The sequence below is a fragment of the Oxyura jamaicensis genome, chromosome 4, assembly GCF_011077185.1.
Source record: "Oxyura jamaicensis isolate SHBP4307 breed ruddy duck chromosome 4, BPBGC_Ojam_1.0, whole genome shotgun sequence".
Taxonomy (NCBI): Eukaryota; Metazoa; Chordata; class Aves; order Anseriformes; family Anatidae; genus Oxyura; species Oxyura jamaicensis.
In genome coordinates, this window is record NC_048896.1 from 7,356,430 (window position 1) to 7,379,638 (window position 23,209).

The window sequence follows — 23,209 nt, forward strand, 5'->3', positions numbered from 1 at the left end:
CAAGGAATGTACAATTCCCTAGTTTTTGCATCTTGTAGAAATCAATTTAAGGGACCTGCAAGAAGTAGGAATGACATCCGTAATCCTGACAACCAGCTACGCTTTTTGAATTTTTGTAAAATAAAACAAATTGAGAAAGGACTTAAAAAAATAGCTATCCAGTTTAAAACCTCACAGAATAAATAGGCAACTTCCCTTTTGGTTTTGTCACTTACTTGTAGGAAGGTAACAGAAAAATACATTTTTGGTTTTAAATTACAAGACTGAATGATCCTTGCACTGGGGTGACTCTAAGAAAATAGGCCTCATTGGCAGTTTAGATGAAACACAAATTCAAATTATGGAAACCTAACGCATTTCTGTATGCACAGGCTTCTGACTTTTCAGCTATCAAATTTACTCCACAAAATAGCCACAATTAAACTTCAGGTATAATTAAAAATGGAGTCAGTTGAAATAGTGGGAAACTCCATGTTAACAACGTATTTCATTTTAAACCAGGCTTGTTTCAGTTTACCCTAAGTCTCTGAGGAAGGGGTATTGACATACGCATGCCATGTGATACACACATATATTAACTAATAGCGCCTTGAGACCCGTCTAAGTGTTAAACTCCCCCACAGACACTTCCAGGGAGTTTGACCCTACTGTGAGACGCTTCCAAAGCAGCGAAGCGGCCGCTCCGGGTGGCCCGTCCCAGCGCAAGGCGAGGAGCGGCCGCGCCTCCCGAGCTCAGGCGCCTGCAGACAACGCGGCTGCAGAACGCCCGCTCCAGCCGGGCCGAGAAAGCCCCGCTCCTGCCGCACCCCGGGCAGCGCAGGGCCCGGCCGCGGTGCTCCCGTTGCCCCCGGTACTCCCGGGGCGCGGGACCCGAGGCGGCCCCAGGGAGACCCCGACCCCCCCCGGGCGCCGCGTGCATCCGGGGCCCCGGCCGGCCGGTGACGTCAGCGCTATAAAGGCCTGCAGCGCCTTTGTTCGCCCTCATTGCGCAGTTGCGGCACGGCGGGAACGGGGGTGAGTGCCGCCGAGCGGCTCCGGGGGCGCCGCGCACCGGGGAAACGGGGTCCCGCCGCCGCCTGAGGGCCGGCCGCGGAGGGCGGCGGTGGCAGGCGCGGTGCCTAGGTGACGCAGCCGGGCTCCGCGCGGCCGCCGCGGAGGGCCCGAGGCGCGGCGGAGCCGGGCCTGGCCGCCAGCCCGCCCCGCGCAGCGCTGAGGGAGCAGCGCGGTCGCGGCGGGCCGCGGGGGGGTCCCAGGCGTGCGAGGCGCGCTGCGGCCGCCATTTTAGGTGCGGGGATTCCGCGCAGGTCCCGCCGCGGGCTCGCCGCCTCCCCGGCGAGGACACAGGAGGGCCGGGTGGAGGGATGGGGATGGGGTCGGGGCTGCGCGCTCGAGTCAGCGCCCAGGCGGTCGTCTGGGGCCAGCAGGGAGAGGAGTCCCGGCCGGAGGTGGCCGCCATTTTGTGGAGGTGTGTGGAGAGCGCCGAGGGTCTGCCGCCCCCCCCTCCTTGTTCTCCTCCCCTTCCCGACCCTGCCGCGCGGCTCCGCAGGGCACGGACGGGGCGGCCCCCGCGGCTTCCGCGGCCCACCGCGCGGCTTCCGCGGCCCGGCCCGGCCCCTCCGGCCCCCGCCTCGGGGGGCTGCTTTGTCTCCGCTCCCCGTGTGCGCGGGGAGCGGAGCAGGCTCTTAGGTGCGCCCCGCTGCGGGCTTTCCCGCCAGCAGCCTGCAGGCGTGCGGGTAACGCTCGGCCACAGGCGCCAGGCGCTTTGCCAGGCGTTCTGAGGCTTTGTTTTGTCTTTGTTCTGGTCTCTTCCCGCTCCCCTTAGTCGTGGCTTCGTTGTGCAGGATTGCAGTGATGGATTGTTATCCACTGAACTGATGCGTTCTGTAGGCCAAGGCTGGTGTAGCCTCGATGTTCTTAAAATAATTTAAAAGTTTAGACTTAATTTGTTGGAGTATTGGCCCAACTAGTTTTAAATTAAGTACTTTGTTTTTTTCTTGACACATTAAGTATATTTATTGGAAAAGTTGTGGTAGGGCTGAAGAGCAAGCCCAAGGATTATTATCAAGAACAAAAAGGCGGTGAACCTGCTTTTCCATATTCACAAATATTAGTTGTTGTTAAAACTGTTTTCATCAGTGCTTTGCTTCACTTCTCAAAGTTGACTTAGACTATTTGACTTACACTATTTGAAATAGCCTTAGCCTATTACCTTATTTTTTTTGTCCATCATACATCAAATCTCTTACTTGACATCCTATTCAAGGAAAATTTCCTTGAACGTTTGAGGAAAGTTGAATATTCCATGGGGTTGTCTGGAAGCTTCATTTAGTTTAATGTTTTGTTAATGACAGCCATATGCTTTTAATAGGTCGTTCGTGGCATCAAAATGGTTGAAGCAGATCGTCCTGGAAAACTGTTCATCGGGGGCCTGAACACAGAGACAAATGAAAAAGCCCTTGAGGCTGTATTTGGCAAATATGGACGCATTGTGGAAGGTAAAAACAATAAAAAAAATCTCTTGCTACTTTAAGATTAAAAAAAACCTTAGCTGTGATGACTCTTTGGTGTTGATCATCTGAAATGATGATACCTTTGTGTCCTCTAAGAAGTTCTGAGCTTAAAGGTTAAATAAAGGCTGTGTTATAACCTAATTATGGAAAAACTATAACATAGCTTTATTTCCACAGTCCTCTTGATGAAAGATCGTGAAACCAACAAGTCCAGAGGGTTTGCATTTGTAACGTTCGAGAGTCCAGCAGATGCAAAAGATGCTGCCAGAGACATGAATGGAAAGGTAGGAATTAAGATCAATTACACTTTGCTGGTGCTACTAACCAGAAATACTGATCCATGGAATAAATTAACTAATAATAGCACTGGGAAAGACAATGGACTAGAAGATTATGGAGATGAGTCATAGCTTTAAATCTGACAAAATGTATTACTTCCGAGCTTCCATGAAGTGGGAATCATGTTCTCCTCATCCTGGATATGACAGTAGAAAGTGAAGCCTGGCCATTAGTCGATCATACTTTTTCAGTTGGTGATGGATTGTGTTCTAGTAGACTGCTCTTCACTATTTTGTGTTCTGTGATGCTTTTTAAAATGGTATTTTAATGTAGTGCTGTAGAAATCACAATTAGGGGAAGTGACTTACCTGAAAACTGAATGTTCCCCTTAACACGGGTTTAATGTGACTTCCCTACTCTGTGGTGCATTGATGCACCCTTAATTTGTAGGTGTCCTTACATATGTGAATTGCATCGTCAGCCCGCTTGGCATGTATGTGGAGCATCTTTCCAGTTACTGTGAAATAGTTTTGCAGTTAACTAGCAATTTAATCATTTGTTTACACCCTGCAGTCAAACTACATGACTTACTAAAGAAAATATTAAATAAATAATATGTATTTAGTATCCTTAAAAGAAAATCAAACCTGAAAATTTGGAGCAAAAACTTCTGAGACTAGAATCAGTATAGTCTAAATTCCTTCAACAAGCTATTGTGATCTGTGCCTATTTCAGGATGTGTTTGAAAAGCTAGATGCAAGTGTGTAACTTAATGGTCAACAGCAGCCTATCTTCAAAGAGATGCTGTCTTTTCAAACAGCGCAAGCTGTCATCTCAGTTAACTTGAATTTCAATCTCTGGTCTTTAATGCATAATCTGAACAAGTCAGGTGTTAAGCTCGTGCTGAATCGGCCTTTCTGTAAGCAGTGCTTCTGGTGGTGCTTTTGTGTAAGGTTAAAAAAGCCTCTATTTACAATGATTGAATAACACTTGGGTTTTTGATAGCTGTGCAAGATACTGAATTGAAAGAAAAATGTCTGTTATTGCAGTCCATAAGTAATGCATATAAATATTTGCACTTCTGGAAATAAAAAAATACCTTCTAGTGTTCACAGAGAATGCGTATAGTAAAATGCAGTTATGCTTTGGTTTGTGTTATAGTGGTCTGTCTGCTGTGTGTGCTTCTTAGTTCCTGTGTGCTGGAGGGCATTCTCATGATGGTTTGTGTTGCTTTCTTCAAAGGCTTGCTTATTCTTTAAACTAAGTTAGTCATTTTTCTCAAGGTGGGGAGTGACAAGTCAGATAATGTCCTTTCTACTGCAGGTCTAAACATCCTTAAAGGTGTGCCTGTTACTGAAAGTACCTCCCATTGTGTAGTTTGTTACAGTTCTAAAGACCTGTTTACCTGCAGTTCTGAAACCCTGATTTCCTCTGAATTAATCGTACCACTGAACCCTCACATATGGTAACTTGAAGCACCAACAACTAACTGTCAGACTGAAAGGAGTTTAGTCACTAATCCTAGGAATTGTTTGCGGAGTGCACCATTTTCATTTAATGCCTCTGGAAAAAAAAATAGACCAACTGGTCCAGATCTTTAGTACTATCTTTTTGATCACATTGGAAACATTCATGAAAATAATGCTCAGTAAAGTAGCTAAATCAGATTTAATGCTTGTCTGAGATGTCTGTTTTGGACTGCACCATATGCATCACTCAAGAACTGCCTTGTGGTGGGTCATCATTCTAATGGATTCTGTCTTCGGAGCTGCAAACCTAAACATGCCTCCACCTGCTTTGAAACTTAAGTATGAAAAGAACTTTCTCACTCAGGATTTGGCCAAGAATGACTGTTTAACATAAACCTTGTAGGTGTTGCTATATATCATTCCAATCCTGTAGTGGTCTAGCATGGCTTAACCATGGGTGTGGAAGATACGGAAGATGATTGGGAGGTAGCCTATTGTCCTCATCTTGAGAAAGCCTTCTGGACAGTAAGTGATGCTTGTACTTCAAAAAGACTACTCTAGATCTGAAGAGGAGTGATGCTTGAGACATGCTGTGGGAAGAGATCATTCTAATCTGTCTGAAATAGAAGTTTCTCTTCACATTTGGAAGCAATGGGTTGGAGTTCTCATGAAAATTCCAGGCACTTCAAAAGACGCAGCATCAGAAGTACTGGGCAGAAAATAGTGCAAGCAGTCTGTAAGGAGTAAGTTACAGTCTAACCAGGGGAGAAGGTTCTGTGTGGCCTGTGTGTAGCTCATTCTGTCCTTCCAAAGGAAAATCAAACTTGCAGCCAGTAGAAGAGGCTGACTTGAGTGATTTCTGCAAGAGTGTATCTGCAGTTGCTGTGTTGGGGAGGGGGGAAGGGAAGAAAAGAGTTAAATAGCTCCAATAGTTCCAAAATGGAACAGGCATAAACTAGTCTCAGCTTGCCTGTTGAAAATTCTAGTCCTGAAGAAGGTTAGGAGATAATAGTTTTGGGGGAAGGGCATTTTTTTTTAATTTAAACTTACATTCTCTGCAGAACTGGATCAATCTTAGCCTGAGCAGCGCAGTAAAAATGTTAGAAGTATCTTATAGTGAATTCTTCAGAAAAACCTTAATTGTATGGTGGTAAAGTCAACATCCTGATGTCATGAAATGGACCTGCTTATCTAAATATGAGTGTGAATACTCCAAGTATGTATTGAACATTCTATGAAGTAGGCTGTTGCGATCTTCTGGTTTTAAGTCCTGAGAGAGAAAAAAAAATCTTATAATTAAAGAGAATATGACCTTAGAGAAACATCCGAGGCAAGCCAGAGATAAAATTCCATTTGAAGCATTCCATTCTTTCAATTGACGACCTGCCAAGCCAGCTGGAGTGTGTTGAGATGTTGCAAGCAAATACTACAATCCAAATGAAAATCTAAACTGTACTCGGCACTAGAGAAGATTGTCTTCCTCTAATTATCAGAAACTTATTACCCATCCTTCTGGTGAAGAATCGATAGAATATGCAGAAGCTCAGCCTGATAAGAAATTACTTTCAATTCTTGAATGTATTTGGTGAAAGGAAGCCTTCATGATGTGATGTCAAGGAACATGCAGAAATGGTGGAGTCACTGCAGCATCAGTAGTAAAATCTCCTCTTTGAGAGGAAAGCCCTATGTGATGTTAGGCTGCTTTGGAGCTCTTAAATTGTGGCCATTGAAACTTTCCAAATACACTACGTTTACCTTCTTTGTCGGAAAGAGAGCAATTCGCAGGACAGATCTCTAATTCTGTTTGCTTGAGGTTCCCTGGCACAAAACAAAATGGTGCCGGTTGTTCATTCCATATGTGGGAGTTCTTAATTATGATTGTAAATCTACTACTAGCCTTAGATGACCGTTCAGTCAACTTCCCTACATTTTAGCACCAAGGTGATGCCACTCAATGGTGTCCGGATCATACTACAAATGCTGCTGTAACACTGAGTCAAGATGATAAACACCAACTAATAAGTTCGTTTTGACAGCTTTTTTTTTTTTTTTTTTTTTTTGCTCTGGGCCCATTGGAAAAACAATTCCTTATTCTGAGATGGCTTGTCTGAGTTTTATCTGTTCAGTAAGATGAGACCTTTCTCTACTTGACCTGAAAGCTGATAACATGGAAATGTTTCCTCTGCTTTAAAATAGGACAAATTTTGACAAATGCCTTCTGGTTTAAAAAATCTTTTTGGACTTTAGGACTGCTGGAAAGCAGTTTAAAAAGAAATCCGTGTTTTGCATTGGTAGGATGCTTAGGTTCAAGACATAAGGAAATAGTAGAAATCATTAGGAAAACTAACATTTTAAAAAGCAAGTCAAAAAAACACACAGACTTGGCATCCAGATACTCAAAAAAAACCATGTTAATGAAAAGTGATGATACTTGGTTTCCAAAATTCAAACAAGCTGTCAGGAATTTCTCATGAAGCGGGACAGCAGTGGTTATGATGGCAAAGTTTAAGGCTTCAAGCCTACTTTTTCCAGTTTTGAGAAGGATGACTGAGATACGAGTTGTGATGGCAAAATTATGAGATACAAACTAAGTTCCAGGGATTAATGGTATTAATGGTTTCTCCTGGAATGTTTCAGCTTGTCATGCCAAATGTGTTTTTGAGAAACTTTATATAATTAAATGACTTCTATTAAGTCAAAGACAAGACCAGTGTGATTTTGCTAGTATTTTTTTCCCACAATGGATCGAGTCAGACCTTTGGATATACACAGGTCTTTCAAACAGTAGGTACAACTCTGGTGGCAGAATACATGAGCTACTAGAATACATGAGCTACTAGAGTGGATGATTTCAGAAAGGGACAGATTTCAGTGAAGAAGATGGTTTTACCTCAGTAAATAATCACCAGCAGTCAAGAGTAACATACTACTAGCATTCAGGTTTTGACCATTACAGCAGTAAAGAAGTGCAATTATCAGCGCTTCCTTTCTAATTCATTAGAAATGAATTCATTGTAGCAGAGTCAAATATTTAACAAAAAGGCAAACATATTTGCCAGGATAGTTGTGCAGTAAGCCAACTTCAGTAGAGCTTGTGATCTTGACTCTGTTCTGTTGACCAAATGTGAGGTGTCTGAAAGGCACTTAAGTTACTCAGTACGTCTTACTACCTGCTCATATTTGAGGTACAGTAAGCTGGCTGCAGAGTTCCTGTTACTGCAGGTCTGTGCTCCAGAAAATATATACACTTCAAAGAAAAGTCTCCTCTGCAAAAGCAAGTAAGAGTAATTTGTGGCAGTCACCTCTTTTTGAAAACCCAGCTTGAAACGGTAGAAAAGAGGGGTGAGTTACCATACTCAGTCTGCTTTGTAGATGCTGAAAATACTTCTAAATACTTCAGCGATCACCGTTTAATCAGGACATCAAGCAAATGTATTTAAACGGCCTCCCCATTGCCAGAAACCCCAACTGAAGCTAAGATACCTTCAGCTTAATCCTGTACTGGTGCAGTCAGTTTGGTACAAAAGTTCGTGGCAATTGCAAGTAAATTGGAGCTCATAAATCATATTTCATTTACAGAATAAATGACATGGGGCTGCCGTAATCATTGGACACTTGTTTTGACTGAAAATCCTTTTCGATGCTGCTCTGTATTTTCATCAATACAACAAGAATGAAGTACTGTAGAAATAGGCCCAACATGCTGCTGAGTACATGGGGACTAATACTGAAGACTGAAATCTGTTCTAGAGTTGCTCTAACTTTATAAAATGGAAGCCCTATAATAGTGAAGCAAGAGGGGCTTAATTTAAGAAATACAAACATGACTGAGCAATAAGTAAAGCAGCTTCTTCTTTAGTCATTAGATGGGAAAGCAATTAAAGTGGAACAAGCAACCAAGCCCTCCTTTGAAAGTGGTGGTAGGCGTGGGCCACCACCCCCTCCACGAAGCAGAGGTCCTCCCAGGGGCCTTAGAGGTGGAAGAGGCGGAAGTGGCGCAAGAGGACCACCTTCAAGAGGGAGTCACTTGGGTATGTATTTACCTATCTCATTATATACTTGGACAACATACAAGACAATCCCATTGGAAGATGACAATAATCCTACTGGAAAAAGTCAAAGAGCTGAATAGTGCACTCCTTGTTCATTATTAAAATGATGAAATATGATCTCGGCAGTTGAGTCAAATTTTTGATTAGGCAAGTACACCTTAAGAAAAAGGCTTTCAAATATGAAGATTCCCTTCTACATCTAACACTCTACCTGACTTTTGGCTATGAAAGAAAAGCAAAACTCCTGCCCTGCACGTGAGAAAGGAAGTTTTCTGGTATTCAAGTTGAAAAAGTGATTCTCTTCCACAAGGGACAGGGAACTGCCTGCTGTTCTTATGTAGAAAGTGGTCTAAACTCAGTAAACTGTAGGTGTTTAAATGACTGATCCTTCTGGGTCACAATGGCAATTAGGGAAGTTAAACATTACTTGTTACAGTGTTTTAAGTTGAAGTTTTCTGAAGTGGAGGGGTAATGTGCTACTTGATACTGGATGTTCTTTAACTTAGATATATTTTTTTTTTCAGAGATTTTTCAGTATCAAAATAGTCATTTAAAAATAAAGCAGCACCTGAGGTATAACGGGGGGGGGGGGGGAATGGAAATAGTGAAAACTCCATTCTTGGAGAGTCTGTGTAGTAGGTCCTACAGTACCTCTGTTCCCTCTTTATGTAGGATCTTCTCTAGTACATCTTCCCAGGTGGCTTTTTGTCTTCTGAGGGCAGTAACTTGTTCAGCATTTAAGCTGTGGCTGATGACAGATACCAGTTTTCTTTCTCCCTTGCATCACACCCTGTGGCTTTTGGTTCACTTCTGTAAGGCAGTTCTTAAAAGGAATTTAACTTGTGAAAAAGTTAATTTGGCATGCTCTCAATTCTGCTAGTAGCACCTAGTAGTTGCCAGAACAAAAGAGAAGGGATTTTGAGGTGCTTAATATTAGAGGTTTGCTGTTGATGATGTAGTAGTGGTAACAGCAGTTACTGCAGTCCAGGCTTTTAAGGGCATGTAGATGGGTACCATAGAAGTAACTAGGTATGTGGCTTACCCTTGTAGGGTCTTCTCGAGGACCACTTCCCATGAAGAGAGGTCCACCTCCACGAAGTGGAGGCCCTCCACCTAAAAGATCTGCACCTTCAGGACCAGTGCGTAGCAGTAGTATGGGAGGAAGAGGTAAGAACTTGATAAATGACATTATTGCTTAGTCAGCCATCTTGCAGTACCTTTGTCTTCAGAAACTAATGCAAATCATTGATTTGAAGTTAAATCTGTTGTGGGCTAGGGCATTCTCTTTACTAATCTGTCAGTTCTCTTACTTACACCACTTTGTAGCTGTTGGCACGCTTTAGTGTGATTCTGAAGATGTTCCTGTTAGTGCTGCTTTAAAACTATACAAGCAGAAATGTAAATTATTGCAAAGGTAAACTACAGGTTGTGTTCCTAAATCACTGTAAACAGTTTGCTAATACTTGGTTAATACTGCCTTGAGGAGTCTTCTCTGAGCTCAAGTGCTAGGTAAATTCTAAAATTTGGGTTCCTTCTCTGTAGCTCCTGTGTCACGTGGAAGAGACAGTTATGGTGGTCCTCCACGCAGAGAACCAATGCCATCACGAAGAGATGTCTACATGTCTCCAAGAGATGATGGCTACAGCACTAAAGACGGGTAAATGTTCTTACTAATTTAGTTTGGCTTAATTTTAAGTTCTTCTGAGAAGGGTTTTGATCCCTGATTGTTTCAAAGTGTGACACATAGCTAACAACGCAATTCTTGTTCTTTGTAGTTACTCAAGCAGAGATTATCCCAGTTCCAGGGATACAAGGGACTATGCGCCACCTCCACGGGACTATGCATATCGTGATTATGGTCATTCCAGTTCACGTGATGAATACCCCTCGAGGGGCTATAGGTATCTACTACTGGATTTTTGTCCATGTCCTTTTATTTCTGCTGTGGTCCAGCTGATCTATACTAAGTCTTAGTAGTCTTTCCTCTTACAGTGATCGTGACGGATACGGTGGTGGGCGTGACAGAGACTACTCAGATCATCCAAGCGGAGGATCCTACAGAGATTCATATGAGAGTTATGGTAAGAATTCATTTTGAGGTTCATGTAGTAATTTTTACAGGTGTCATTAAAATCTGATTTTTACTAGGTTGCTCGTGGTTTAGGGGGAAGTGGCACACTTTTTTTCCCCTACAGTGAAAGTGCAGTTGGTTATCATTTGATCATCTTGTTAAATAAGCTATAAACTAAAGAAGCAAAGTCTACAGTTCAGAATTGCAACTATATCTGGAAAATGTCTGAGTTTCTTCTCTAAAGTAACAAGCTGTTCTGGAATACCCAGTAAAGAGCCTGCCTGAATAAACACCGTCTTCATTCCTTCAAAGTCTTTAAATCCACTCACTGCCTGATACTCAATTCCCACTAAGTACCTTTAACGTGGCAGATTACATAAAGAGCATCTTGCTACGTACAAAACAGTAACAGTAAACATTTAATACAGCAGTTCTGTAAATTCAGATTGAAATTGTTATATATAACTTACGGTGTTGCCATATTACCTGACCATTGACCCTGCAGGTAACTCACGTAGTGCTCCACCTGCACGAGGGCCCCCGCCATCTTATGGTGGAAGCAGTCGATATGATGATTACGGCAGCACACGTGATGGATATGGAAGCCGAGAAAGTTACTCAAGCAGCAGAAGTGATGTCTACTCAAGTGGCCGTGATCGTGTTGGAAGACAAGACAGGGGTCTTCCCCCATCCATGGAAAGGGGCTATCCACCGCCTCGTGATTCATACAGTAGTTCAAGCCGCGGAGCACCCAGAGGTGGTGGCCGTGGCGGAAGCAGATCTGACAGAGGTGGAGGCAGAAGCAGATACTAAAAACACTCTTAAATTTTTTGGACCAAGATAAATAATCTCGCAAACAAAGAAAAGTGGAAGTTGTTCTATCTTTACTACCAGAGGACTACTAAAAGGAAAAGTTGTTTTTACCTTTTTTTATTGTTGCCTGTTAAGTTTTCCCCTCCATGACTTTTATGCTTTTGTGAAGAAAAGTTAAACCAATGTTTAATTTCATTTCAAAATTGTTAACATTTCTTTCAAAAGGCAGATGTTAAATGTATAAAAGTTGAGCTGTGTACTAGTGTTGTAATTTTCAAAGTAAAGTTTCCCTGAAATGCCACACTTCCCATCTGACTTTCCTCATGAATGGAATAAGCAGTTCTTACGATCTTCTACACAACATCTAACCATCTAGGATGGAGCTGGATTGTTCTACACATTCAGCGTCTCATTCTTAAAGTATTGATTGTGATGTGGAGGGTGGTGGGGATGTTCCACACAAAGTTCAGTTTTGTCTAGAATTTGAAGTCGGTGTTCCCAGTTCAAAATGCCTTCAGATCGTTGTGTAAAGAAAATAGAGGATATCATTCAATTAACCTGAATGAGAAAGCAAGTGGATAATACTATATTTTTTGCCTTCCTACTGTTTCATGGGGAATTTAAAAAGATGTCCCCTCCAAATGAACCATGTACTTGTAAGTCAGCTACAGAATACTGTATAAAAAAAAGTAAAAAATAAAAAGTTTGACCAATTCCATCAAAGAAGCTGCAAAACAATGCTTACTCATACTGTTTCAAATTTTTGCAACTGTGTAGTGTTTCACTTTTAAAGGAACATCTTTGATTCCAAAGGAGAAAATAAGATAAGCAAGGAAGTCTTTCTCTCCACTTCTCAAAGGCTTATGGCTTCATAAAAACAAGTGAAACTTTCAGCATTCCACAGCTGATTTAAAGCATCAAATGCCTGTGAAACAGCAAAGATGGTAAGCAAAGCAAACTAGTTTTTCAGTCTAAGTCAAAATTGAATCAAGTTGTCTTCCTCTAGTACAGTAAGACAAGCTGCACGTCATGGCAATGGAAGTGCTGTCTAGATTAAAAAAAAAAAAAAAAGAAACGAAAAACTTCAATGCATTAGAAGTTCTCCAAATTCAACATTTCTTCTTGGATAAAAGCATTTATGGCACTGATTTTGAAACTAAAGATGTGAGAATGCAGCTCGCTATAGAGAAAATACTGTGAAGTAGGGTTGGGAGGGGATGTTTTGTGCCCAGTATCTTTCAGTGAAGATGCTTAAACAGGCTGCATATACTATTTTAAAAATAAAAGCCTTGTGAAATCAGGAATTGGTTTAGATTGAGAAATACCATCTCGGCTATTGGGAGTTTGAAGCAAGCCATTGCAAACTTGACCTTTAGTTGGATGCCTGACTCTTTAGTTTGACACTACGTTACAGGGATATCTAGCACATGTGGCAGAACCTGTGGCAAGTTATGACTCAGGTAAAGCCACGAAGTTCAAAAGATGCTCTTGAATGTAATAGACATGAAGACCTCCAACTAAAAACAAAACAAAAGCATTGTGCTACTGTTTAGTCCTCAGTAAATTTTGTCGTTCAACTTATGGATTTAACATGGCAGTGCACCATTGAAAAGGAATGAGAATCCATAAGCCATGCAACCTATCACTAAGTCATTCCAGTCCATTCCAAGCCAGTGAATCTTCCACCATTTAGAAGAGAAGTAGTAAAACTTGCAAGAGACTAATCTGCAAACCCAAGCTTGTGACTTGAAATGGGGGGAAGCGCTGTAGGTTGACTTGCACCATAAAATGTACTCTTCTCAGTTTGTTGTATCTTACTTTGATTGCAGGGTGATAATTTCTAGAAGATGCCGCTGAAGTAACGCTGGTTCATCTGTGGATGGCAGACATGAATGGTGCCTGTACTAATAGAACAGGTAATTGTACTAATGAAGTAGCTGGATGGATTATTTCTGGTGATTCTGTATTTACAGATTTGGGTGGATGCTATTAGTGGCTAACCAATGCTTTACGATCTGCTGAAAGCAGATTTTGGAGGAGGCAGTCTCGCTGGGTTTTTTAATTGCCAAGTTAAGAATGACAATCTTACCAGCAGTTTAAGAACAGCAGATAATAAAATGTAATTACAAGACCGTCATAAATAAGGACATAGAGTTTACTTAATCTAGCAATCTTCACTAAATAAAACCAAAAAATATATATCTAAATAACAGATGTTGGTACAGACCTTTAATTGGTCTTGTTAAATATGCAGAATGTAGAATTTAACGGTTACTGTAAATGAAGTCTTTGACTACGAGTTAATCTCTGCAAGTGTCCTTGGATTAAATTGCAGGCTTACACTCATGTCAAAAAATACTTTAAACTTCTTAGGTCAGCTGTACTTCATGATTTCAAAGCCTACCACATTAAAGTTAATTTTCTCTGTGAGTGGAGGGACAAGTCGATGTTGGAGTAACTGTTCAGACATGTGAAAGTATCACTGTCGGTTTCTCTGATACTTACCAGGAAAAAAGAAAGCAATAGTGGCTGCCCTGCTAACATAGTGCCCTGGCAAATTTGTCCACTAAACAAACATCGTTTAAAAAAACGTGTGTAATGCCTGTTTAAAAACTACCATAGAGTGAAGGATATGTACAAGTCCTTTTTTCAAAAGCAGTACTGATGTAAGAAATGTGTATACTTGGGGAAGTTTGGCCAGAATTATTTTTTATGTATTTTTTTTATTAGTTTTCAAACTACTCTATAGATATAAGAACATATTTTGCTACTACTTTCAAGTACTGCTTTTGAGAACTGGCTTTGAAATGGTGAGAAGAAAAGGCTGTACTTCATAGTGTTGTTAATTTGAGGCATTATCATTGATTTTAGGGAATATCCATCTTGAATAGATAGGTTTTGTTGCAAACTGTGTGATATTATAATCCCAGTTTGCTTACAGGTTTTTTCTATGATTCTGTATACAATGTTTTTGTCAGAATATTACAGTAATATTTTGTACGTGTTCCTGACAAATTCCTCTTTCATTTCAGAATACTGGATTTTATTTCAGATCAAATACAGAAGCATCAATTCTGTTTTCTATTCTGAGTTGGAGGAAGCGCATAGTTAAATAAAAGCTGTTACCTGGCCAGCTTAATACTTTGCTGTTACTGATAAAATATCAATGAACAAAAAATGGGAAAATACATCATAAATTAAGTTCTTTTCCCACGCTCCCCCACTTAAAAAAATTGGGAGTCAATTATCAAACTTAAAGTTTGAGGCTGGTCCAGGTCATGAATTCTCTAACAGAGATTACAGACTGTCTTTAATATGCAGCATCCTAAGTGACTTTAAAAGGTTTTGCCAAATCATCATATAGATTGTGTCAATGTTTTCAACCTCATAATACATATATGCCATGTTAGCTTCAATTTTTTGTATTAGTTGGGAAGTAGAAGATTCTTCCCTCCCCCCCCCCTCCCCCCCCAATTTGCTCTAGGCAAATGAAAAAGCTCTTTAAAAATTAAGGGCTTTCTTAATTTACTAGATGTGTTTTGTCACTTACTAGTGCTTAGTGTGGGTCATGTTGTAATTAATAATGATAGTAAAAAATAATAACACACTTTCTCAGCCTACTCTGCAGCTTATAAACATTGCCAAGTTTTTAACAGGAATTATGACAATCTTAGTTTAGGGAGCAGTAAATAGAATTTAAGTGACTACCTGGCAGGAAAGGTAATAGTAACTTCCTAAAAAATATTAATTGTACTAGTTCAGGAAGCTGGTCGCTTTTTTATCCTATGTTTTATTTGATTTATAATCTGTACCTTTGTGTACCAGTTTCTTAAAAGATTCTTGAGTGGTCAAAAACCAGTGGGTTTTCCTGGTAGACTGGACTTGGAGAGGAGGATATGCATGGGTGTTACAGAGGCGTTACTTGGTACTCGGTCTAGAGACACTATTGTTCCATATCAATAAAATAGTTTTCAGATCATTTTAATTATTGTGGTTAGCTTCTGATGTATTTTATCATCCTGAGACAGTTTGGAAATAAGCCAAATGTATTTGGTGAATACGCAAAAACAACTTTTTTTGTGTTTCTTGGTTTCTGAGAGTATACTAACTTGAATTTCCTTTTTTTCAGATTAGAAGAAGGCAGTGCAGCAGTGGATATGCTTGAAAAATCGAAGGATAGCATAAAGCAGCTGATAACACTTGTCTTTTGAGCATGGTCTTACCCACCATGTTGCTTTAGAGGGTTGGGTTACCATTCAGGGAATTGCCTAGTGCTACTAATCTCTGGGATACAAAACCTGTTCAGACAGGTGGAAATCAGTTATTGTCTCTTGCAGCTAACATCTTCCAAGAGTCTCAGTGTAGATGCATCAGTAGATTGTGCAGCATAAAAATAATCCAGGTTATTTACGTGCAGTGTTTTCCCTCTCTGATGAAAAATAGTCAGTTATATGAAAGTAAATTGTAGTCACCTAAATTGCAAAGGACTAAATTGCTGGAAATTCTACCTCACAAAGAAACCATCAGAAGTTTTACGGTATTCTTACATTAACAGATTTATAATTATCCAAGCCTTCTGGATTAAAGTAAAAAAGTGTTGATGTACTGAGATGATGTTAGTGATAAATCTCGAGAACGATCTGTTTTTATGTGTACTAGGTTCTTCCAGAACTCCACCCAGGAGTGCATCTCTTAACAGGTGTAGAATTTGATAAAAATTATGTTTTCTTCAGAATATTTTCTTGGTTTTGATGCATTTTAGTCCTAAATATGTGTTGATGTGCCAATGTATGTGAAAGTAATCATCAGGCATTGGTATGTCATACAGAAAACTAACTTTGTATTGACAGAATTACTTAGTTGTGGCTAATACAGTTTACAGTATTTCAACAGTAGACAAACTTCTCACTTAAACAGTTCTGTTACTAATGAGTAGCTAAGGCAGAAAAAGTATTTATACCCTTTCAAGGCATTTAAATCCATCTTATTTTTTTGGTATAAGAGTATCACTAAACTTCAGTTACAGACTGCGGACTCTAGGAGTAAGCATGCCTGTATATAGCAAATAGGAATAATAGCAGTGTTTTCCAGGGCTAATAAATATGCAGTTAAATAAACGCATTATGTGTTTGTTCTTAAGCCACGTTACTCAGCTACACGTGCATAGTAGAAATGTTTACCAACAAGTACTTCATAGTGGTGGTGTACTGTTAAGAAGTGGTCTGTGGTCTCAGAGAGCATACCTTACTTGGAAAAGAAATAGTCATACTCTGTAATAGTAAGAAGGCTTCTTTTTCAGCACTAGCTTATAATCTGAGTACTGCTGTTCAGGCTAAACCAGATTCTAACTGAAAGCTAATGCCAGTGTATGAGTTGTATGAGAAAAGATTAATATGTACTGGAAATGTTACATAATTCACGTCATTGGTGTATTCTCATTAGCTCATGCGCTGTGTTTCAGACTACATCATTGAAAAGCAGTGGCTTAAATGTAAAGCATTGTTGGGTGTTTTCTTCTATGCCAAAGAGTTACATAAAAGTGACTTGTGTACAAACACTCTAGGATGTTTTCTTGATGTCTGAATAATGTTCTTAACTTGCTGCTGTTACTGGTTGTATATGCTGTTTGTTAATGTGATCTAAACCGCCTCCTTCCTTTAAAAAAAATACCTAATACTGTAATATAGTCCTTATTGGTGTAAATCAGGCTGTAAATAAAAGCTTGTTGGTAACTTGGGGGTAGAGGTTTACTCTGCAAGAGATGATAGACAATTCATTTGTTTCATTCCTCTTAAGTAATCAATGTTGAAGCTTTTTCCAAAGACCAGACAATAAATTGTTCCTTGCTTGGTGGGTGGTATACTTTCATAACCTGGGTTCTGCAAGAGACCTAATTCTACTGTGAGGGTAGGTGAACAAACTGGAAGATTACTAATTGAGTGCTGATGATTTTCTGAAAAGTTGGCTTTGAAGTGGCTTAACTTGCAATGTTTTAAATTTGGGTTTTTTCTGAATATGTAAGATGTCACCTGTTCAAGCTCTTGCTAAGTATTCAAGACACAGGAAGTATTTTCATTTAATTGTAGTTGAAACCATTAGCACAATACATGCCTGGCTGCAACACACGAAAAAAAAAGGCATAAACCTCTAAAACTGCCTATCTATGGAAAAAAAAAAGTTTGGAGGAGAGAGTAAGTATTCTGTGTTCAGGTTTGCCACATTGACTGTGAAGCGAGTGTGTAATTCTCCATCTACCGAAATTGCTACGCACATGGTCTCTGGTGCTGTATATCAGAAACTTGCTACATTCTGATTAGATGACTGAAGTGGATGTCTTCCATATACATGCATTGTTCCTATACACATCTGTTGACCCCAGTGGATGAACAAACATTGCTAGTTGTCATAGCTATTATAGGTATGGTAAAAGAAGAAGCAAGCTCTGAACATGGAGATTGCCTGTATTCAGTTCTACAGAGTAGTGCTCACAAGAACTGTAAACCAAACCAAACTACAGCAACAACAAAAGCACACTAAAGGTCTTGTAATTACTTTGAAACATTTTGCACACATACAGATAGCTATAGATGCACGTTACTAGATGGCAGTGTTTTGTGATTTAGCTTCAGCCTGCTTTACTGTTCACACTGGCTGCTGCTATGTGCTATATTTTTTCACACAACACAGAACTCACCTCCGCATCCTGTTAGAGGTCAAAAGTCTGTATAATCCTAAAAAGGCAATGTTGATTTCTTATTGGTGGCTATTAAAAGTGATAATTAGGTAGGTCCAAGTACCAACCCTAAGACCTGGAAAATGAAGAGACAAAGCCATGCATTTCTATTGTATGTAGTTTTTCATGTTGCTGTTCTATTTCTCTTTACACCTCAAATTACTGTGTAAGCAGTTTAGCAGGACTGGAAATAACAAGGATTAGGAATTGGCTTGGAATACTGTCATTGAGAAGTTACTGTCTCTGGGATAATTTGTTTTTGTTTTACTGCTTTAATCCATGATATTCTAGTTAGGCATCATAAACTGAGGGGAAAATTGCTTTATTTTCTGTTTGTGCTGGTGAAAGCAGTTACAAATGGAGATTGCTAAATGACTGGGCTCTTCTAAGTTAATGTGGCCAATGTTGATGGTTAATATCTCCCAGTTCAGGGTGAAAAACTGAAACCACAGTAGATTTTGAAGAGCTGGTAGGAAGTGCCATTTTAATAGGACAAGTAAAATAGTTGGAAATTTTCATTCTCAACTTTGGGTGACTTCATTGTGAACTTTCAGAGTTACCTATGATACTTGTTTTGAGAGATAACATTTCATCCTAAGAACCATACTGGATTATAAAGTATTTCTTATAGAAAACAGTGGAAAAAATATTTTTTTTGTACATTAAGTGCATGATCAGAATTTATTTTTTAAAAAAGAAAATCTTGAAAATAGGTAACTAAAATTGCAATTTTACTGACAAGGCGTACTACAGAAAAAGATTTTAAATGTTATTTAAAGTTAGTGTGATATTCCCCCCCAGTCATGTTTAGTGGGAATTTCAACTCAATTTTAACTCTGTAAATATCTCAGTGTATTAAAGACATTTACTACTTTGGGCAGTAGCCACAAGACCAGGTTTACAAGACGATAGTGTCTGGCAAAAGGAGAAAGTCAGTAGGTAAGATCGTTTTTGTGGAATGAAAATATCCACATTAAATACTTCTATTTGCAATAATTTAAACGTGTAGTCGAAGATCTGCTTTCGCTGTCTCTCTTTAACAGAGCATGCTAGAAAGCATTTTGTAAAAAAGTTGTTTCTTACCTTTAAAGTAACAGTACTTCTGATTCTTTAGCTTTGGTGAACATTGGTGCTGAGCAAAAAGGAGAGAGGAAAAAAAAAAAAAAAAAAAAAAGTTGTTTCACATTTGAGCTCTGCAACCAGCAAAAGAGGCAGGAAGATGTAATCACGGATGTGGGTTAGTGCAAGCTGCTGGCCAGAACTGCACTGGTGGCAGAAGTCTCAGCAATGAATCCAGAAGAGCAAATTGTAACGTGGCTTATTTCACTAGGAGTTCTGAATTCCCCTAAGAAAATAGTAGATGATCCAGAAGAGTTCCTGAAAACCTCTCTGAAAGATGGAACCGTGCTCTGTAAACTCATCAGTCGACTTCTTCCGGGATCTGCAGAAAAGGTAATTCTCGTAAGATGTATCTTGCTAGTCCGAAATAACTGCGTGGTCATTTTGAGATACCTTTTTCTTCATCGGTTAGATGAATGATTAATGTTCAAGTTGGTAGTTATACCTGAGAGCAGGATATGATTTAGCCTTACTTGTTTGATTTTGTCTTTTGACATTCAGAAAAACAACCCCAGACGGTTGCAGTTGGCTGAGTTAGCGCATGTTCATTCAGTGACAGGAAATACTGGGCCTACCAGAGATGAAAATCTTGAGTTTGAATAGGATATGCAGTTTGTCTATATTTACTTAAATACCATGAATTACAACTGTAAATATACTCTTTCAGAACTCTTACTGTAAAATACTTCGCTAATCAGGAAGTACACTAGGGAACAAGATTAGGAATAAATTAACCATATATCCATGCAATTGTTTCAAGTCCAGCAAATCCATTGGTACTGAAGTCATTTAAATCATGTGAGTACCTCATATTACAGTTTTACCAGGCATATATTCAGACGGTCCAAAAGTGTGCTGTGTAACTGCAAGAGAAAAAAAAAGGGAAGGAGTCCAATGAGAGATAGGAAATGGCAACACAGAAGAGCAGCTGTTAAATTAAAAAAAAAAAAAAAAAAAAAAAAAAAAAAAAAAAAAAAAACTGCCCTGTAAAACAGGAGCCTTTATTATGAAAAAGAAAAAAAAAAAAAAGCCCAACACTTACTAGCTCCTTTTGCTTATATATGATAGCTTGGGACTGTGTGTTCTTAAAAGTCATCAATTTCCCCCTGTCATTTAGGGCATTGTCATATGCTGACATTCAAAACAAGATGCCGACCATTTCAATTTATGCATCACTTCCTCCAGTGGCTCTTCCTGGTTCGACAGCTTGCCTGCCACCCCCATCCGCCCCCTTAAGAAGCTTCCCTAATTCAGTATAAAACACGTGTCAATATTCATGCAGGCCTTCTGACTAGGGGCTATACAGAAGGTAATGCAATGATCTCAGTGGATTTTGTTTCTTTAGTATTGTCTGGAGCCTAAAAATGAAGCTGATTGCATCAGTAATATTCAAGAGTTCTTGAAAGGCTGTGCACTTCTTAAAGTGGAGGTAAGTCAGCTTGTATCCTTTACGTTGTTTTGTTGTAATACTGTGCTTCAATAAACCTTCGGAATGGAAGCTAAATGCTAGATGGACAAAACTGGTAGTCATTCCTCGTCTTTTGTATTGGTAACATAAATGGGAGGATCAGTAATTTGATATTCTTTCTGGAGAACTTGAAGTGTATTGATTGAGAGCTTAACAGGTTCCTCTGAATCTAAATGGTCAGGTAGAAATACATTCGTCAATAACAGGAGTTCTGTCTAAACGGAGTTAAGCAGGGTGAACCTGTGCATGTTTTGTTTTGTTTTGTTATTGGAGGCAAGGGCTTGCAGTTTTTAGCCTTGTTTTACTATAAAGGTGAAATATTCTTAATCCTGCAGTATTTTTCATCCCTTTGCAAATGTTGGCATGAGATTCTGCCAAAGCCATAATATTAAATTGATCCTTATCCATATAAATAATCCTAACAAAGAGTACCTTATCAGTGGCTATTCCTGATCCTATATGCATGCAGATTCTTATGCCTAAGCATAATTCATATTTGCAAGATCAGAGTCTAAATGAATGACTTAAGACTTCAGCTAATTGTGCCATTACATTTTTACTAAACACATACGGATTTAAAATGTATTTTAAAGACTTTGGTATCACACTGGCATTCCTACAGTAGAAAAGAAGCCTGTAATTAAGAGCTGTCAACATCTTGTTTAAAATACCAACATTGTGAAAAAGACAAAATCTGCCAGAAGCGGGGAACGGCATCCTTGAGCATTATGCAAAACATTCACGCACCACAGTGAGGAGAAAGTCCAGTTCATGGTAACTCTGTTCCTGCACGTCTCCCTTGAAGGTCTAAGCAAGCAAAGATCCTTTCTTCTCTACAGACCTTTTCAGCTAACCAGCATGAAAATTTGCTTATTCCAGAACTGTTTCACTAGCCTGTTGTTTCCCAGTAATCCATTTCTAAAGCCTTTTGCAGCAGCAGAGTTTAAGAGCAGATACATATAGAATCACCAAAGGCCTATCACATCAGAAATCAATGTTAAGAGTCTTCTGGTACTTCGCTATGTGATTTTCTCAAGTTTTCAGAGAGATTATTTTTCTATTTAAAAACTAATCCTAATGGTTGTGATGGAAAATATCACAAAATAGAAATCTTAAACATCTAAAAGATAAGACAGGAGTAGTCCTCAACTGTTGTGCTTTAATATCTCACAGTATTTAAGCCACTTCTGCAATACTGCAGTCATTTCATGATTTTCAGGTAGTATAGACTAACAATACTGCATCTCACTCCAGGTGATGCTTTGATCTTCCCCATTCCTTTTCTTCCTTGTTTTAACTTAAGGAAATGGTTCTAACTTTTATTATTATTATTATTTTTCTGATTTATAACCCCCTTAATCTTTAAAATATTCTCAGCGTTCAGTAGCTTTGATAATACTCATGTGTCTTGGCTGAAAGAAGACCTCAAAAACTGAATAAAAGCTCATGCTCAGATCTCTTCAGCTAAAATGATTTTTTTATTATTTGTTTCCAAAAAATAATAGCCATATTAGAATGCCAAGTGAAGAGGGATGCTCAAGGCAGGACAGTTGAGATGGTGGACAAGACATGGTACATGTGTTGTTTCTCTCCAGCTCTTCTCTTCCCATATTACCAGCTTTTCTGAGTGCTCTAAAGGGAAAGCCACAGGGAACTTGAAAACCTTCTGCCATGTGTTCCTCCCAGATACTGCCCTGTCTGGATCCTCTTGGCAATGGCACTCTAAAAGCATGCCTATCGGTGGCTCTCCCTCATGTCGGATCCTTAGTTTGCCTTGGGAAGGGCTGCTGCCTTTCAGAGGGATTTTCTGCCCAGCTCGTTACTCTGAAAGCATGCTGGGAGCATCAGAACAGGCAGGGAACCTTCTTGTTCCAGGATGTATCAGCAATGAAGTTGTAATGATCTGGTGTTAGGTCTGAGGAAAATGAACACAGGACAGAACATCTGTTCTGCTCCAGTAACTGGGCTAGAGGAAAGGGTAACATCAGGAAAGCTTTTAGTTTAATAACAGGTTTGAGTTCCTTGACTGCCGTACTGCTGCTTATACAAACTTCGGATTTGACAAAAACAAAAAAACTAAAGGTTCTGACAAATTCAGCCCTTCTCCACGTGCCACAGAACTCTTAGGTAGGAAACAGTAGCCTGGCACTAGGGCTGAGCTACTTCTCCTGTCTTGAGACTGACAAATGCATGTTAAGGTCAGGGATTCTGTTCCTGTTGCAGATGTGAGCAAAAGAGGATGTTTGAGGACGTTCAGAGCCCAGAACTTCCTCTGGATAAGGACCTGTATGAAAGGCTCATCCAGGGGAATCTCAAGCATTCATGACATCGGTGTCCCCTCCTAGCATCCCATGGCTTTGTCATACTCTACTACAGTAATCCCTGCCTTTATACTGTGCCTAAAATTTGTTTCCATCACCACACACCTCTGTACAGCTGCCATTTGGAGCTGAATACGTCCCTCGTGATGCATTGCTAGTATGCTAGGAAGGTGTGGGTTAGTGCAGAAGGTAGGTTTTCCAACAGAATGTGGTTGAAACCCAAGTCCCACCTTCCGCTGGGTAGATGCTGCTTGGCTGTCTCTTGTGGTGGGGGCATGCTGAGAGGTTACTCCCGCAGAGCTACATACGTGCACTTTCCTCCCACCCTTCTTTGTTGTCCTGGTAACTCAGTCTCAGGAAATGGGAGACATACA

General features: G+C 40.0%; 2 protein-coding genes and 1 non-coding gene across 8 annotated transcripts in view; all 3 read left to right on the forward strand.

Moving 5' to 3' along the window:
• The first annotated feature begins 891 nt into the window (after positions 1-891).
• On the forward strand, positions 892-16,861 carry RBMX (RNA binding motif protein X-linked). Of its 3 annotated transcripts, none has more exons than XM_035325992.1 (10): positions 892-1,014; positions 2,369-2,495; positions 2,688-2,794; positions 8,118-8,289; positions 9,361-9,477; positions 9,853-9,967; positions 10,086-10,211; positions 10,303-10,391; positions 13,024-13,110; positions 15,324-16,861. In XM_035325992.1, exons 2-9 carry the CDS (start codon positions 2,387-2,389, stop codon positions 13,026-13,028), a joined length of 840 nt encoding a protein of 279 aa, XP_035181883.1. In that variant the 5' UTR covers positions 892-1,014; positions 2,369-2,386; the 3' UTR covers positions 13,029-13,110; positions 15,324-16,861. The 3 variants fall into 3 exon arrangements, with proteins under 3 accessions (XP_035181883.1, XP_035181882.1, XP_035181880.1); XM_035325991.1 differs by having other exon boundaries at positions 10,887-13,110; positions 15,324-16,751; XM_035325989.1 differs by having other exon boundaries at positions 893-1,014; positions 10,288-10,391; positions 10,887-13,110; positions 15,324-16,751.
• LOC118167280 lies at positions 2,548-2,619 on the forward strand. Its single transcript, XR_004751078.1, has one exon. It is a non-coding gene; the product is annotated as a small nucleolar RNA SNORD61 (small nucleolar RNA).
• A 2,328-nt stretch (positions 16,862-19,189) lies between the features above and the next one.
• ARHGEF6 (Rac/Cdc42 guanine nucleotide exchange factor 6) overlaps positions 19,190-23,209 on the forward strand; it is a 38,522-nt gene continuing 34,502 nt past the window's right edge. For 2 of the 4 annotated variants that reach the window (XM_035325984.1, XM_035325985.1), the window contains exons 1-2: positions 19,190-19,379; positions 20,392-20,475. In XM_035325984.1, coding sequence (XP_035181875.1) covers positions 19,215-19,379; positions 20,392-20,475 — 249 coding nt within the window. In that variant the 5' untranslated portion in view covers positions 19,190-19,214. The remainder of the gene's footprint in view (positions 19,380-20,391; positions 20,476-23,209) is intronic. The other 2 variants (XM_035325982.1, XM_035325983.1) reach the window with 1 other exon arrangement.

Bases quoted from the DNA above. Each gene is read 5' to 3' on its own strand.
- RBMX (XM_035325989.1), top strand. From the start codon at position 2,387: ATGGTTGAAGCAGATCGTCCTGGAAAACTGTTCATCGGGGGCCTGAAC. The intron at 2,795-8,117 runs GTAGGAATTAAG...CTTCTTCTTTAG, and splicing joins CCAGAGACATGAATGGAAAG to TCATTAGATGGGAAAGCAAT. The intron at 8,290-9,360 runs GTATGTATTTAC...TTACCCTTGTAG, and splicing joins TTCAAGAGGGAGTCACTTGG to GGTCTTCTCGAGGACCACTT.